At 48.5% G+C, this 13,159-nt stretch overlaps 1 protein-coding gene across 1 annotated transcript in view; it reads left to right on the top strand.

Annotated features, from left to right (window-relative positions):
* Nucleotides 1-483: 483 nt before the first annotated feature.
* LOC129708905 (N-fatty-acyl-amino acid synthase/hydrolase PM20D1-like) overlaps nucleotides 484-13,159 on the top strand; it is a 68,804-nt gene continuing 56,128 nt past the window's right edge. Inside the window, exon 1 of the mRNA XM_055654959.1 lies at nucleotides 484-976. Within this exon, the coding sequence (XP_055510934.1) occupies nucleotides 661-976 (316 nt within the window). The 5' untranslated portion in view covers nucleotides 484-660. The remainder of the gene's footprint in view (nucleotides 977-13,159) is intronic.

The following is a 13,159-nucleotide window of genomic DNA, read 5'->3' as shown; positions in this document are numbered from 1 at the left end:
ATACTGAGTTGGATGATCAGCCATGATCATATTGAATGGCGAATGATGTAGGCTCGAAGGGCCGAATGGCCTACTCCGGCACCTATTTTCTAATGCATTTCGTTGTCTCTGTACTGTACACTGACCATGACAATTAAAATTGAATCTGAATCTGAATCTGAATCTGAATCTGAATCTGAATCTATATTTCTATATTGAGCCGATGGGCCGAAGGGCCCCGCCTTCCACGCCGTCGTGATGAACGTGTGTTGTTGGTGGGGCAGGGTATAGAGTTAGACAAAGGTGCTGGTGAAACTCAGCGGGTGCAGGCAGCATCTATGGAGCGAAGGAAATAGGCAACGTTTCGGAACGAAACGTTGCCTATTTCCTTCGCTCCATAGATGCTGCCTGCACCCGCTGAGTTTCTCCAGCACCTTTGTCTACCTTCGATTTTCCAGCATCTGTGTTACCTTCGATTTTCCAGTTCCTTCTTAAACAGAGTATAGGGTTGATTGGCTGTGAAATGTTCTCTGGGCGGTGCTCTAGTCTATGTGAAATGCCAGCGCTTGTGGAGCGGTGCCTCTCTGCATTGCAACGCCGCGGGTGGAAGAGGAGAGACACACAGAGAGACGCTAGACTTTTCCCCCACTCCTTAGTCCTGCTCCAGAGACACTTTGATTAATGCCAGGCTCGGAGATGAGGGGCGCAAGGACCAGAGTGAAGACCACCGCCCTGGTAGCACTGATGGTCGTCTCCCTGCTGCTGATCTTCCTGTGCGCTCTCTTGATCCGGACCTATACATTCAGCCCGGGGGTTGCGGGCGACCAGCGCTGGGCCAGCGACCACCCACCAGCACACGCCGGCGACTTCAGCCCCCGGGAGAAGCAGCAGATGCTGGCAGCCTTCAAAGCAGCTCTTCGCATCCGCACCGTGTCCAGCGGCAAACCCCAACACAACAACACAGCCCTGGAAGAGTTCGGACTCCATCTATCCAAAGGTACCTCTCTCTCTCTATCTCCCTCTCCCTGTCCCTTCTTCTCCAGTTGTATCGGGCTCTGGTGAGACCAGAGTGAGGTCGAAGGGCCGAATGGCCTCCTCCTGCACCTATGTTTCTATGTTTCTATGTTTCTCTCCGGAGGTGCTGTCTGACCCACTGAGTTACCCCAGCTTTTTGTGTCTATCTCCTACCCTCATCCCCCTCTCCCCACCCCATCCCTCCCCGTAAGCCCAACTTGTCCACACAAAGCAACATGCCCCATCTACACTAGTCCCACCTGCCCATATTCCTCCAAACCTGTCCTATCCATGTACCTGTCATTTTTAGCGCTGTTAGAATAGAATAGAATCGTTTCTTTATGTCTGTCTTATGAAGAAAGACTGGATAGACTTGGTTTATACTCTCTAGAATTTAGAAGATTGAGAGGGGATCTTATAGAAACTTACAAAATTCTTAAGGGGTTGGACAGGCTAGATGCAGGAAGATTGTTCCCGATGTTAGGGAAGTCCAGGACAAGGGGTCACAGCTTAAGGATAAAGAGGAAATCCTTTAAAACCGAGATGAGAAGAACTTTTTTCACGCAGAGAGTGGTGAATCTCTGGAACTCTCTGCCACAGAGGGTAGTTGAGGCCAGTTCATTGGCTACATTTAAGAGGGAGTTAGATGTGGCCCTTGTGGCTAAGGGGATCAGGGGGTATGGAGAGAAGGCAGGTACGGGATACTGAGGTGGATGATCAGCCATGATCATATTGAATGGCGGTGCAGGCTCGAAGGGCCGAATGGCCTACTCCTGCACCTAATTTCTATGTTTCTATGTTTCTATGTTTATTGTCATTGTAACATGAACCATGTACAACGAAATTTAAAAATGTCAGCCAGTCAGTGCACCATTCAAACATTTCTAAAAGCTAACGATACATACAAGGTAAAATATTAAAAGATAAACAACTAAAATAAATATCACGAAAATAGCACGCATAAACACCCAACCCTCCATCCTTCTGTCGATTTCACAGTGTACCACAGTCCCTTAGTCTGTATCGCCCCTGCGTTCCTTGGCGGCTACATTTAGTGCTTTTATAGCAGTGGGGTAAAAACTGTTTTTTAGTCTGTTTGTCCTTGTCCTTGTAGATCTGTACCGTCTGCCTGACGGCAACAGTTCAAACAGGGAGTGTCCGGGGTGGGAAATGTCCTTTATGATACTCTGGGATTTTTTTGGTGCAGCGGGAACTGTGTAAGTCCTCCAAGGTAAGGAGAGGGCAGCCGACAATCCTCTGGGCGTTGTTATAGTCCCTGCCTCAACTACCTGTATTGTGTTTAAGAAGGAACTGCAGATGCTGGAAAATCGAAGGTGGACAAAAATGCTGGAGAAACTCAGCGGGTGCAACAGCATCTATGGAGCGAAGGAAATAGGCAACGTTTCGGGCCGAAAGCCGAAAGGTTTCGGCACGCAACGTTGCCTATTTCCTTCGCTCCATAGATGCTGCTGCACCCACTGAGTTTCTCCAGCATTTTTGTCTACCTGTATTGTGTACGGTTTTGGTCTCCTAATTTGAGGAAGGACATCCTTGTGATTGAGGCAGTGCAGCGTAGATTCACGAGATTGATCCCTGGGATGGCGGGACTGTCATATGAGGAAAGATTTGAAAAGACTAGGCTTGTATTCACTGGAGTTTAGAAGGATGAGGGGGGGGGTCTTGTAGAAACATATAAAATTATAAAAGGACTGGACAAGCTAGATGCAGGAAAAATGTTCCCAATGTGGGGCGAGTCCAGAACCAGGGGCCACAGTCTTAGAATAAAGGGGAGGCCATTTAAGACTGAGGTGAGAAGAAACTTTTTCACCCAGAGAGTTGTGAATTTATGGAATTCCCTGCCACAGAGGGCAGTGGAGGCCAAGTCACTGAATGGATTTAAGAGAGAGTTAGATAGAGCTCTAGGGGCTAGTGGAGTCAAGAGATATGGGGAGAAGGCAGGCACGGGTTATTGATAGGGAACGATCAGCCATGATCGCAATGAATGGCGGTGCTGGATCGAAGGGCCGAATGGCCTCTTCCTGCACCTATTTTCTATGTTTCTATGTTTCTCTCCCGAGATGCTGTCTGACCCGCTGAGTTACCCCAGCTTTTTGTGTTTATCTCCTCCCCTCACCCCCCCCCCCCCCCAATCCCTCTCCGTTAGCCCAACTTGTCCACAACAAGCAACATGCCCCATCTGCACTAGTCCCACCTGCCCACGTATGGCCCATATCCCTCCAAATCTGTCCTATCCATGTACCTGTCATTTTATGTGCCGTTATAGTCCCTGCCTCAACTACCTCCTCTGACAGCTACCTCCTTCCGTGCACCCACCACACTCTGAGTGAAATAGTTGCCCTCTCGGGTTCCTATTAAATCTTTCCCCTCTCACCTTAAACCTACGTCCACTGGTCCTCGATTCCCCTCCATTCTGTGAAACTGTGGGCATTCACCCCGCATATTGCTCTGGTGATTGCATACACCTCTATAAGATCACTCCCCAGCCTCCTACACTCCAAGAATTAAAGTCCTAGCCCGCCCAACCTCTCCCTATAGCTCAGACCCTTGAGTCCTGGCAACTTCCTGGCAATTGTGAGTGGCACGGTGGCGCAGCGGTAGGGTTACTGCCTTACAGAGACCCGGGTTCGACCCCGACCACGGGTGCTGCCTGTAAGGAGTTTGCACGGAGTACCCGTGACCTGCATGGGTTTTGTCCGAGATCTTCGGTTTCCTCCCACACTCCAAAGATGTGCAGGTTTGTAGGTTAATTGGCTTGGTGTAAGTGAAAAGAAATATCCCCAGTGTGTGTAGGATCGTGTTAATATGCGTGGATCGCTGGTCAATAGACAATATGTGCAGGAGTAGGCCATTCGGCCCTTCGAGCCAGCACCGCTATTCAATGTTGATCATGGCTGACCATCCCCAATCAATATTTAAGAAGGAACTGCAGTTGCTGGAAAATCGAAGGTACACAAAAATGCTGGAGAAACTCAGCGGGTGCAGCAGCATCTATGGAGCGAAGGAAATAGGCGACGTTTCGTCCCGAAACGTTGCCTATTTCCTTTGCTCCATAGATGCTGCTGCACCCGCTGAGTTTCTCCAACATTTTGTGTACCATCCCCAATCAGTACCCCGTTCCTGCCATCTCCCCATATCCCCTGACACTGCTATCTTTAAGAGCCCTATCCAGCTCTCTCTTAGAAAATAAGTGCAGGAGTAGGCCATTCGGCCCTTCGAGCCTGCACCCCCATTCAATATGATCATGGCTGATCATCCAACTCAGTATCCTGTACCTGCCTTCTCGCCATACCCCCTGATCCCTTTAGCCGCAAGGGCCACATCTAACTCCCTCTTAAATATAGCCAATGAACTGTGGCCTCAACTACCTTCTGCGGCAGAGAATTCCAGAGATTCACCACTCTCTGTGTGAAAAAAGTTTTCCTCATCTCGGTCCTAAAAGATTTCCCCCTTATCCTTAATCTGTGACCCCTTGTTCTGGACTTCCCCAACATCGGGAACAATCTTCCTGCATCTAGCCTGTCCAACCCCTTAAGAATTTTGTAAGTTTCTATAAGATCCCCCCTCAATCTTCTAAATTCTAGCGAGTACAAACCGAGTCTTGAAAGTATCCAGAGAACCGGCCTCCACCGCCCTCTGAGGCGGAGAATTCCACAGACTCATAACTCTCTGTGAGGAAAAAGTCGGCAAACCTAGTGGGACGAAGGGCCTGTTTCCGCGCTGTGTCTCTAAACTAAATTAAACTAAACTTTGTGGTAAATCTTCTCTGCTCCTCTCCAGATTAGCAACGTTCTTTCCTGTTGCATGTTGCGGTAGGACATAGCAAACTGAACATAATATTCCAAAACTGAACAAAATGCTGCCTCGCTAACATCTTGCACAACTGCACCATAATGTCTCAACCTCTGTACTCCGTATGCTGATTGATGAAGGCTAATTTAACAGATGGCTTCTTGTCCACATGATCTTCCTGTTACACCACTTCCAGGGTAACATACATGTCACGTAACACGTAACTATGGTGTAGGAAGGAGATTTCCAGATGCTGGTTCAAACAGAAGACAGACAAAAAGCCGGAGTAACTCAGCGGGTCAGGCAGCATCTCTGGAGAAAAGGAATAGGTGACTTTTCAGGTCGAGACCCTTCTTCAGACTGAGAGTCAGGGGAGAGGGAAACGAGAGATATAGATGGTAGACAAAAATGCTGGAGAAACTCAGCGGGTGAGGCAGCATCTATGGAGCGAAGGAATAGGTGATGTTTCTTCAAACTGAAGAAGGGTCTCGACCCGAAACTTCCCCATTCCTTCGCTCCATAGATGCTGCCTCACCCGCTGAGTTTCTCCAGCATTTTTGTCTACCTTCGATTTTTCCAGCATCTGCAGTTCCTTCTTAAACGAGATGTAGAGATGGTGATGTAGAGAGATGTAGATCAAATGAATGAAAGATGTGTTAAAAAGTAACTATGATGAAGGAAACAGGCCATTGTTAGCTGTGGGCTAGGTGAAAATGAGTTGCAGACAATGAGACACAACAAGTCGACTTTGAAACCAGTGCGACTTGGATGGGGGAGGGACGGAGAGAGAGAGAGAGGGGATGCAAATGGTTAATTGAAGTTAGAGAAATCAATGTTCACACCGCTGGGGTGTAAGCTGCCCAAGTGAATTATGAGGCGCTGTTCCTCCACTCTGCGTTTGGCCTCACTCTGACAGTGGAGGAGGACTTGGACAGAAAGGTCAGTGGCCTTTGAGATTTGGGGAGAGGGGGTGATTGACTTGCAAGGGAGCATTGGGTGAAGTGGAGACACCACACCCTGCACAGGTGACCCAACACATCCAAGATTCCCCATCCATGTTGGTCTCATCTCCCCCTGAACTCTCCTATCCACATACTTGTCCAACTGTCCGTTAGATATATTTGGATTAGTTTAGTAATACACTGCCCCTTTGGCACGGTGGCGCAGCGGTAGAGTTGCTGCCTCACGGCGCCAGAGACTTGGGTTCGATCCCGACTAATGGTGCCGTCTGTACGGAGTTTGTACGTTCTCCTCGTGACCTGTGTGGGTTTCCTCTAAGATCTTTAGTTTCCTCCCACACTCCAAATACATACAGGTTTGTAGGTAAATTGGCTTGGTGTAAATGTAAAGTGCCCCTCGTGTGTAGGGTAGTGTTAATGTGTGGGGGGGATCGCTGGCCAGTACGGACTCGGTGGGCCGAAGGGCCTGTTTCCACTAAACTAAACTAAACTAAACCGAGTCCGCACTGACCAGCGATCGCCCCGTACACTAGCACTACCCTACTCACTGGGGACAATTTATAATTTCTACCAAAGCGAATTAAACCTGTACGTCTTTGGACTATTTGAGGAAACCGGAGCACCCGGAGAAAACAAGATACAAGATACATTTAATTGTCATTTGGACCCCTTGAGGTCCAAACGAAATGCCGTTTCTGCAGCCATACATTACAAACAAATAGACCCAAGACACAACAACACAACATAATTTACATAAACATCCATCACATCATTGTGATGGAAGGTCAAAAACACTTATCTCTCCACTGCACTCTCCCCCCCCACGATGTCAGAGTCAAAGTCAAAGTCAAAGCCCCCGGCTGGCGATGGCGATTGTCCCGCGGCCATTAAAGCCACGCCGGGTGGTGCGAGGTTGCACACCGGGTCTTGATGTTAGAGCCCCCGGCGTGCGCTCGCAGAGTCCCGCAGCCATTCCAAGCCGCGCGGGGTGGTGCTGTAAGGCCCCGCTCCAGGAGCTCTTCAACCCCGCAACTCGGGCGGGGGAAGTCGCCGTTGCGAGAGCCCTGAAAAGCGGTCTCCCTCCAGGGACCCGCGGGCTCCCGGTGCCACCATCCACAGACCTGCCGTTGGAGCCTCCGACTCTCTGGTAGCAGCAGCAGCAGCATCAGCAGCAACAGCAGCGCTCCTCCACCGCTCCACCCACTCCGGACTCGGCCAGCTCCGCGACGGCGACGGTGAGTTGGCACCTGAGTCCCCGGCTTCTTCCTGTTGGAGGCTGCTCCTCGTTGCGGCCCCAACGACAACGGAAACCCGACGAAAAAAGGTCGGGTCTCCAGTGCAAAACCCACACAGGTCACGGGGAGTACATCCAGGCAGCACCCATGGTCAGGATCGAACCCCTGTCTCCGGCGCTGTGAGGCAGCAACTCTACCGCTGCGCCACCGTGCCACCAGAAATGCTGCTATTTCCCCTGCCTCAACTATTTCCTCTGGCAGAAACAAGGAATTGCAGAAGCTGGTTTACCGAAAAAGACACAAAGTGCTGGAGTAACTCAGCAGGTCAAGCAGTATCTCTGGAGATGATGGATGGTTAGATGGCATTTCAGGTTGGGACCCCTCTTCCGTCGGAAGCAGTTACCTGACCCGAAACATCATCTATCCATGTTATCCAGGGATGCCTGACCTGCTGAGATACTCTAGCAATCTGTGCCTTTATTTCCACTGGCAGCTCGCTCCATTTACCCACCAGTGGTAAAAATTGCCCCTCGGGTTCCTGTTAAATGTCCCCCCCTCTCATCTGAAGTCAGTGCTCTCTAGTTTGTGAATCCCCTATGCGACTCTGGAAACTGGAGCCAAAAAATAATAACAGCTGAAGTGAGTCAGTGCGTTGAGCTGAAACGTGCTGACTGGCCCGCTCCTGACTGCACGAGTACGCGCTGAAGCTCAGTGCAGCCAACGCCTAGCCTCTGTGGGGGAGGACCACAGTCTAGGGTCCTTCCACAGCTGGACATTGAGGGGCACACCTCAATCAAGGGAAGGGATATCACCCCAGAGGGCCACATGAGGATCAAGGGGGTGAGGTTTACAGATATGCAGACTGTGGAACGGCATCCCTCTTCCCATCAGATCTGCCCCCTCCATCAACTCCTTTAAGACCGAGACTTAAAACTCATCTCTACTCCCAAGCCCTTCTTGACATCCTCTGAGCGAGGGCTATATGTATGTAGTGATGTTTGTATTTCATCTATTCATTTTTTTAAATTTTAGTATTTATTTCGAACAGAATAAAAGCAAGTGTGAAACAGCATACAAAAAACAAAACAGGAATATTTATAAAGTGTCATAAACAATATCTATAACTAAATGAAATCATATGTGTCCAAAAAGGAGCAGGAAGAAGCCAAAGCTTATTAATTCCCACCCCTTATTCAACTGCTTGTAATTATCTTACACAAATTTAGCAGCTATATGTACACCATATGTACACCAGCAGCTCTGTACACCATATGTACACCAGCCACTATCTGTACACCATATGTACACCAGCCACTATATGTACACCAAATCATTTACATTTAAACACTAATCAAGTATTTACAAAGCCATACAAAAGAGAAAAATAGAAAAAGAAAAGAAAAAACCCTCAGATACTATACAGTATCTTAGTCATATATACAACCCATCACTCTATAATCACCCATCCCAATACAATCAGTATAACAAATATCCCACTCACAATCACCTATCCTCATCCCAATATCCTTTTAAACAAGTGTTTTGGTACATCTTTTTAAACTGAATTATGCTTGTGCTAATCTATGAACCAATGTTGTATAGCGTTAGTGCCTCCACCAATGTAAAGCAATTTGGCCAACGAGAGTTGTTTTTTAAATGTGCTGTAGAAATAAAAGTGACTTGGCTTGAAACGCTAGTGTATGAAGGAGGCGTAGTTTTAAGGTGAGGGGGACAAAGTTTTAAGGAGATGTGCTGGGCAAGGTTTTTTTTACACAAGGGTGGTGGGTGCCTGGAACACACTGTCAGGGGTGGCGGTGGTGGAGGCAGATACGATAGTGGTGTTTTAGAGGCATTTAGGATCAGCACAGGGATACGCAGGGAATAGAGGGATTTGGGTTACGCGCAGGTAGATAAGAGATGGTCTCGGCATTACGTTCGGCACAGACATTGTGGGCTGAAGGGCCTGTTTAGAGACACAGCGTGGAAGCGGGTCCTTCAGCCCAACCGAGTCCACACTGACCAGCGATCGCCTGTACACTAGCTCCATCTTACACACTGGGGACAATTTACAATTAACCCACAAACCCGCCCGTCCTTCAAATGTGGGGAGGAGACCAGAACACCCGGAGGAAACCCACTCGGTCACGGGGAGAACGTGCAAACTCCATACAGGCAGCACCCGTAGTCAGGATCGAACCTGGGTCTCTGGCGCTGTGAGGCAGCAGCTCTACCGCTGCGCCACCGTGCCATTCTGTACTTATGCTGTAGTTCTCTGCGGTCTATATTTTTGTACGGTTTTGGGGTTTTCTATATATTTTTTAAATCTTGAATAAAGTTTAGTTTTGGAATAACAGTCTGTGGAGGGGAAGGGATTGTGGAGGTTTTGAGAGGAGAGTTCGTGCCAGGAGTCTTGACGGGATATACAAGACAGGCCGTGTTACGAGGAGAGGGGATGGGCTGGGAATTGAGGCCGGATCTGTAGCCGTTTCCTCTAACGGTGACCTTGTAAACAGCAGATGTCTGGAAAACCCCACTTGGTTCATTGATGTGTTTCAGGGAAGGAAACTAGTTTAGCTTAGGAAATTACTTTTGGAGATACAGAGCAGAAACAGGCCATTCGGCCCATCGAGTCCGCGCCGACCAGCGATCCCCGCACACTAACACCATCCCATGCACACTGGGGACAATTTTACCGTTATACCAAGCCCACTAACTTACAAAGGTACACAAAAAAGCTGGAGAAACTCAGCGGGTTCAGCAGCATCTATGGAGCGAAGGAAATAGGCAACGTTTCGGCCCGAAACCCTTCCACTAACTTACAAACCTGAACGTCTTTGGAGTGTGGGGGACAAGGGAAGATCTCGGAGAAATCCCACACAGGTCACGGGGCGAACGTACAAAGTCCGTACAGACAGCGCCCGTGGTCGGGATCGAACCTGTGCCTCTGGCGCTGTGAGACGATAGCTCCTCTGCTGCGCCACCGTGCCTTGCGCGTCCCTCAGGTCTGGTCCTCACACCAATGGCACAGGTGGTAGAGCCACAGCCTCACAGCATCAGAAACCCAGGCTCAATCCGGATGCCTGTGTGGAGTTTGCACGATCTCCCCCTGACCACATGGGTTACCTCCGGGCTCTGTCCCTTGTACAGGGCCTCAGCATTCCTGGACCAGTCCACTTTACTGTCCAGGTAAACTCCAAGGTATTTGGACTCCCTGGCAAACTGCACATCCACACCATTGATGGAGACAGGGGACCTAGGGTGTTCCTCTCCTCCTAAAGTCCACCACCAACTCCCTTAGTCTTGTCGGAGTTGATCTGCAGGTGATTCAGCCCACACCACTCAACCATTCAGTGACAAGCGAGGCCCGTGCCAGGTTGTTGGAGTTATTAACGCCCTAGAGCTCCATCCACAACCGGCTAGGCAGCTATTTCACATGATTCACCCGTGTTAGTGCAGTAGAACATGCACCCTTGCCTTTGGAGGTTTACGCATTGAGGAGTTCCAATCGCAAACCATGCAATGAGGGAATTGAATGCAACATCTCCAAGTTTGCGGATGACACGAAGCTGGGGGGCAGTGTTAGCTGTGAGAAGGAAGCTGGGAGGCTGCAAGGTGACTTGGATAAGTTGGGTGAGTGGGCAAATGCATGGCAGATGCAGTATAATGTGGATAAATGTGAGGTTATCCACTTTGGTGGCAAAAACAGGAAAGTAGACTATTATCTGAATGGTGGCCAATTAGGAAAAAGGGAGATGCAACGAGACCTGGGTGTCATGGTACACCAGTCATTGAAAGTAGGCATGCAGGTGCAGCAGGCAGTGAAGAAAGCGAATGGTATGTTAGCATTCATAGCAAAAGGATTTGAGTATAAGAGCAGGGAGGTTCTACTGCAGTTGTACAGGGTCTTGGTGAGACCACGCCTGGAGTATTGCGTACATTTTTGGTCTCCTAATCTGAGGAAAGACATTCTTGCCATAGAGGGAGTACAGAGAAGGTTCACCAGACTGATTCCTGGCATGGCAGGACTTTCATATGAAGAAAGACTTGATAGCTCGGATTGTACTCGCTAGAATTTAGAAGATTGAGGGGGGATCTTATAGAAACTTACAAAATTCTTAATGGGTTGGACAGGCTAGATGCAGGAAGATTGTTCCCGATGTTGGGGAAGTCCAGAACTAGGGGTCATCATACATCATGAGATTTAAGCTTCGAAATATATTAGAGTGCGATGGTTTGTAAGATTAAATTCTGACAGTTGTGGAATGCTGACGTTGAATGTCTGGCAAGACTCGCGGTTATTAGTAATCCTTCATTCCCCTCGCGCTTGGTGGCTTGTTGCCCTATTCCCTGCGATCGTTTGTCTGAACACCCCCGGTCAGTCCGCCTAGACTTACATGATCTCCCGGTTGCTAACCAATTTAACGCCCCCTCCCATTCCAACACTGACCGTACTGACCAGGGCCTCCTCCACTGTCAGAGTGAGGCCCAGCGCAAATTGAAGGAACATATGAAGAAAGACTGGATAGACTCGGCTTGTACTCGCTAGAATTTAGAAGATTGAGGGGGGATCTTATAGAAACCTACAAAGTTCTTAAGGGGTTGGACAGGCTAGATGCAGGAAGAATGTTCCCGATGTTGGGGAAGTCCAGGACAAGGGGTCACAGCTTAAGGATAAGGGGGAAATCCTTAAGGACCGAGATGAGAAACACATTTTTCACACAGAGAGTGGTGAATCTCTGGAACTCTCTGCCACAGAAGGTAGTTGAGGCCACAGTTCATTGGTTATATTTAAGAGGGAGTTTGATGTGGCCCTTGTGGCTAAAGGGATCAGGGGGTATGGAGAGAAGGCAGGGATGGGATACCGAGTTGGATGATCAGCCATGATCATATTGAATGGCGGTGCAGGCTCTAGGGGCCGAATGGCCTACTCCTGCACCTATTGTCTATGTCTATGTCTAACAGCACGTCATATTTTGCTCGGGCAGCTTACACCCCAGCGGTATGAATGTCTACCGGTCCGGCTGCCTTCCTGACTAAATTTTATCTCTGTATGCTTCGATGTCAACTTCCCCCATAATCTATGCTACATTTTCTTTGAACTTCGTCCCCTTTGATCCCTCGTTTTCGCACCTTACCCTTCCATATCTCTGTGTCTCCGTCCCCTCCCCTCCCCGACTCTCTCTCTGAAGAAGGGTCTCGGACCGAAACGTCACCCATTCCTTCTCTCCAGAGATGCTGCCTGTCCCGCTGAGTTACTCCAGCGTTTCGTGTCTATCCTTCATGTTATTGTGCCTGGTCTTGTTGGATAATGTTGGCACACCTCCTTGTCTGAAGGACATTGGTTGATCCAGATTTGTTTTTGTACCTTCCCTAGTACCATGATCAATGATACTGGCTTTTTGTTTGATGTTTCTGTCCAGATCTATTTAGTTCGCCAGCTGGAATTTGAATGGTCAATCAAAATGTCAAATTACTTAATGAGACCACAGTCGTCTCATATCCCACATCTTAGCACAGATTAAAGACATTCTTCCCGCAGGGCAGCAAGCGTAAACTCCATGGTTTTTCTTTTTAAGATCGGAAGATAACAGTGTTTGCTCATCATTATTCCCTTGAAAGGGATCCAAATATCCTACCCAGGAGCGTTTTATTGTTCCCTTCAGAATTGCTTCCCCAGCATCTGCAGTTCTTTCTTAAACATGCAGTTCCTTCTCTATTCTCTATTCTATTTCACTTTATAGTAATTCTGGGTTATATTATGTTGCAATGGGTGGAACTCTGCTGAAACTGAGTAGGTAGAGGAAGTTTCATTGATGCAAATCGTCCAGAATCTTCAATATTAACGCAATGCATGTGAGCTTAAAACCCAGTGGACTTGCTGGCCTGCTGAAATTACCAGAAATTTACAAAATCACTGAGACTAATGATTTCCTGCAATGTATTTCAAATAAAAATGATTCTTGGCAGATGTACATTGCGGATTGATCACCTTTTCAACTTAAATTCCATGAGCTCCTACTCCAGTCTCAACCTAAAACATCACTCATCGCCAGAGATGCTGCCTGACCCGCTGAGTTACTCCAGCACTTTGGGTCTTTTTACTCAAGAATCCAAGATGCAAGGCCTGGTTAGAGTGGATGTGGAGAGGATGTTTCCACTAGT

Source organism: Leucoraja erinacea, chromosome 24 (assembly GCF_028641065.1).
Source record: "Leucoraja erinacea ecotype New England chromosome 24, Leri_hhj_1, whole genome shotgun sequence".
Lineage (NCBI taxonomy): Eukaryota > Metazoa > Chordata > Chondrichthyes > Rajiformes > Rajidae > Leucoraja > Leucoraja erinaceus.
This window is presented reverse-complemented; position numbering and strand designations above follow the sequence as displayed.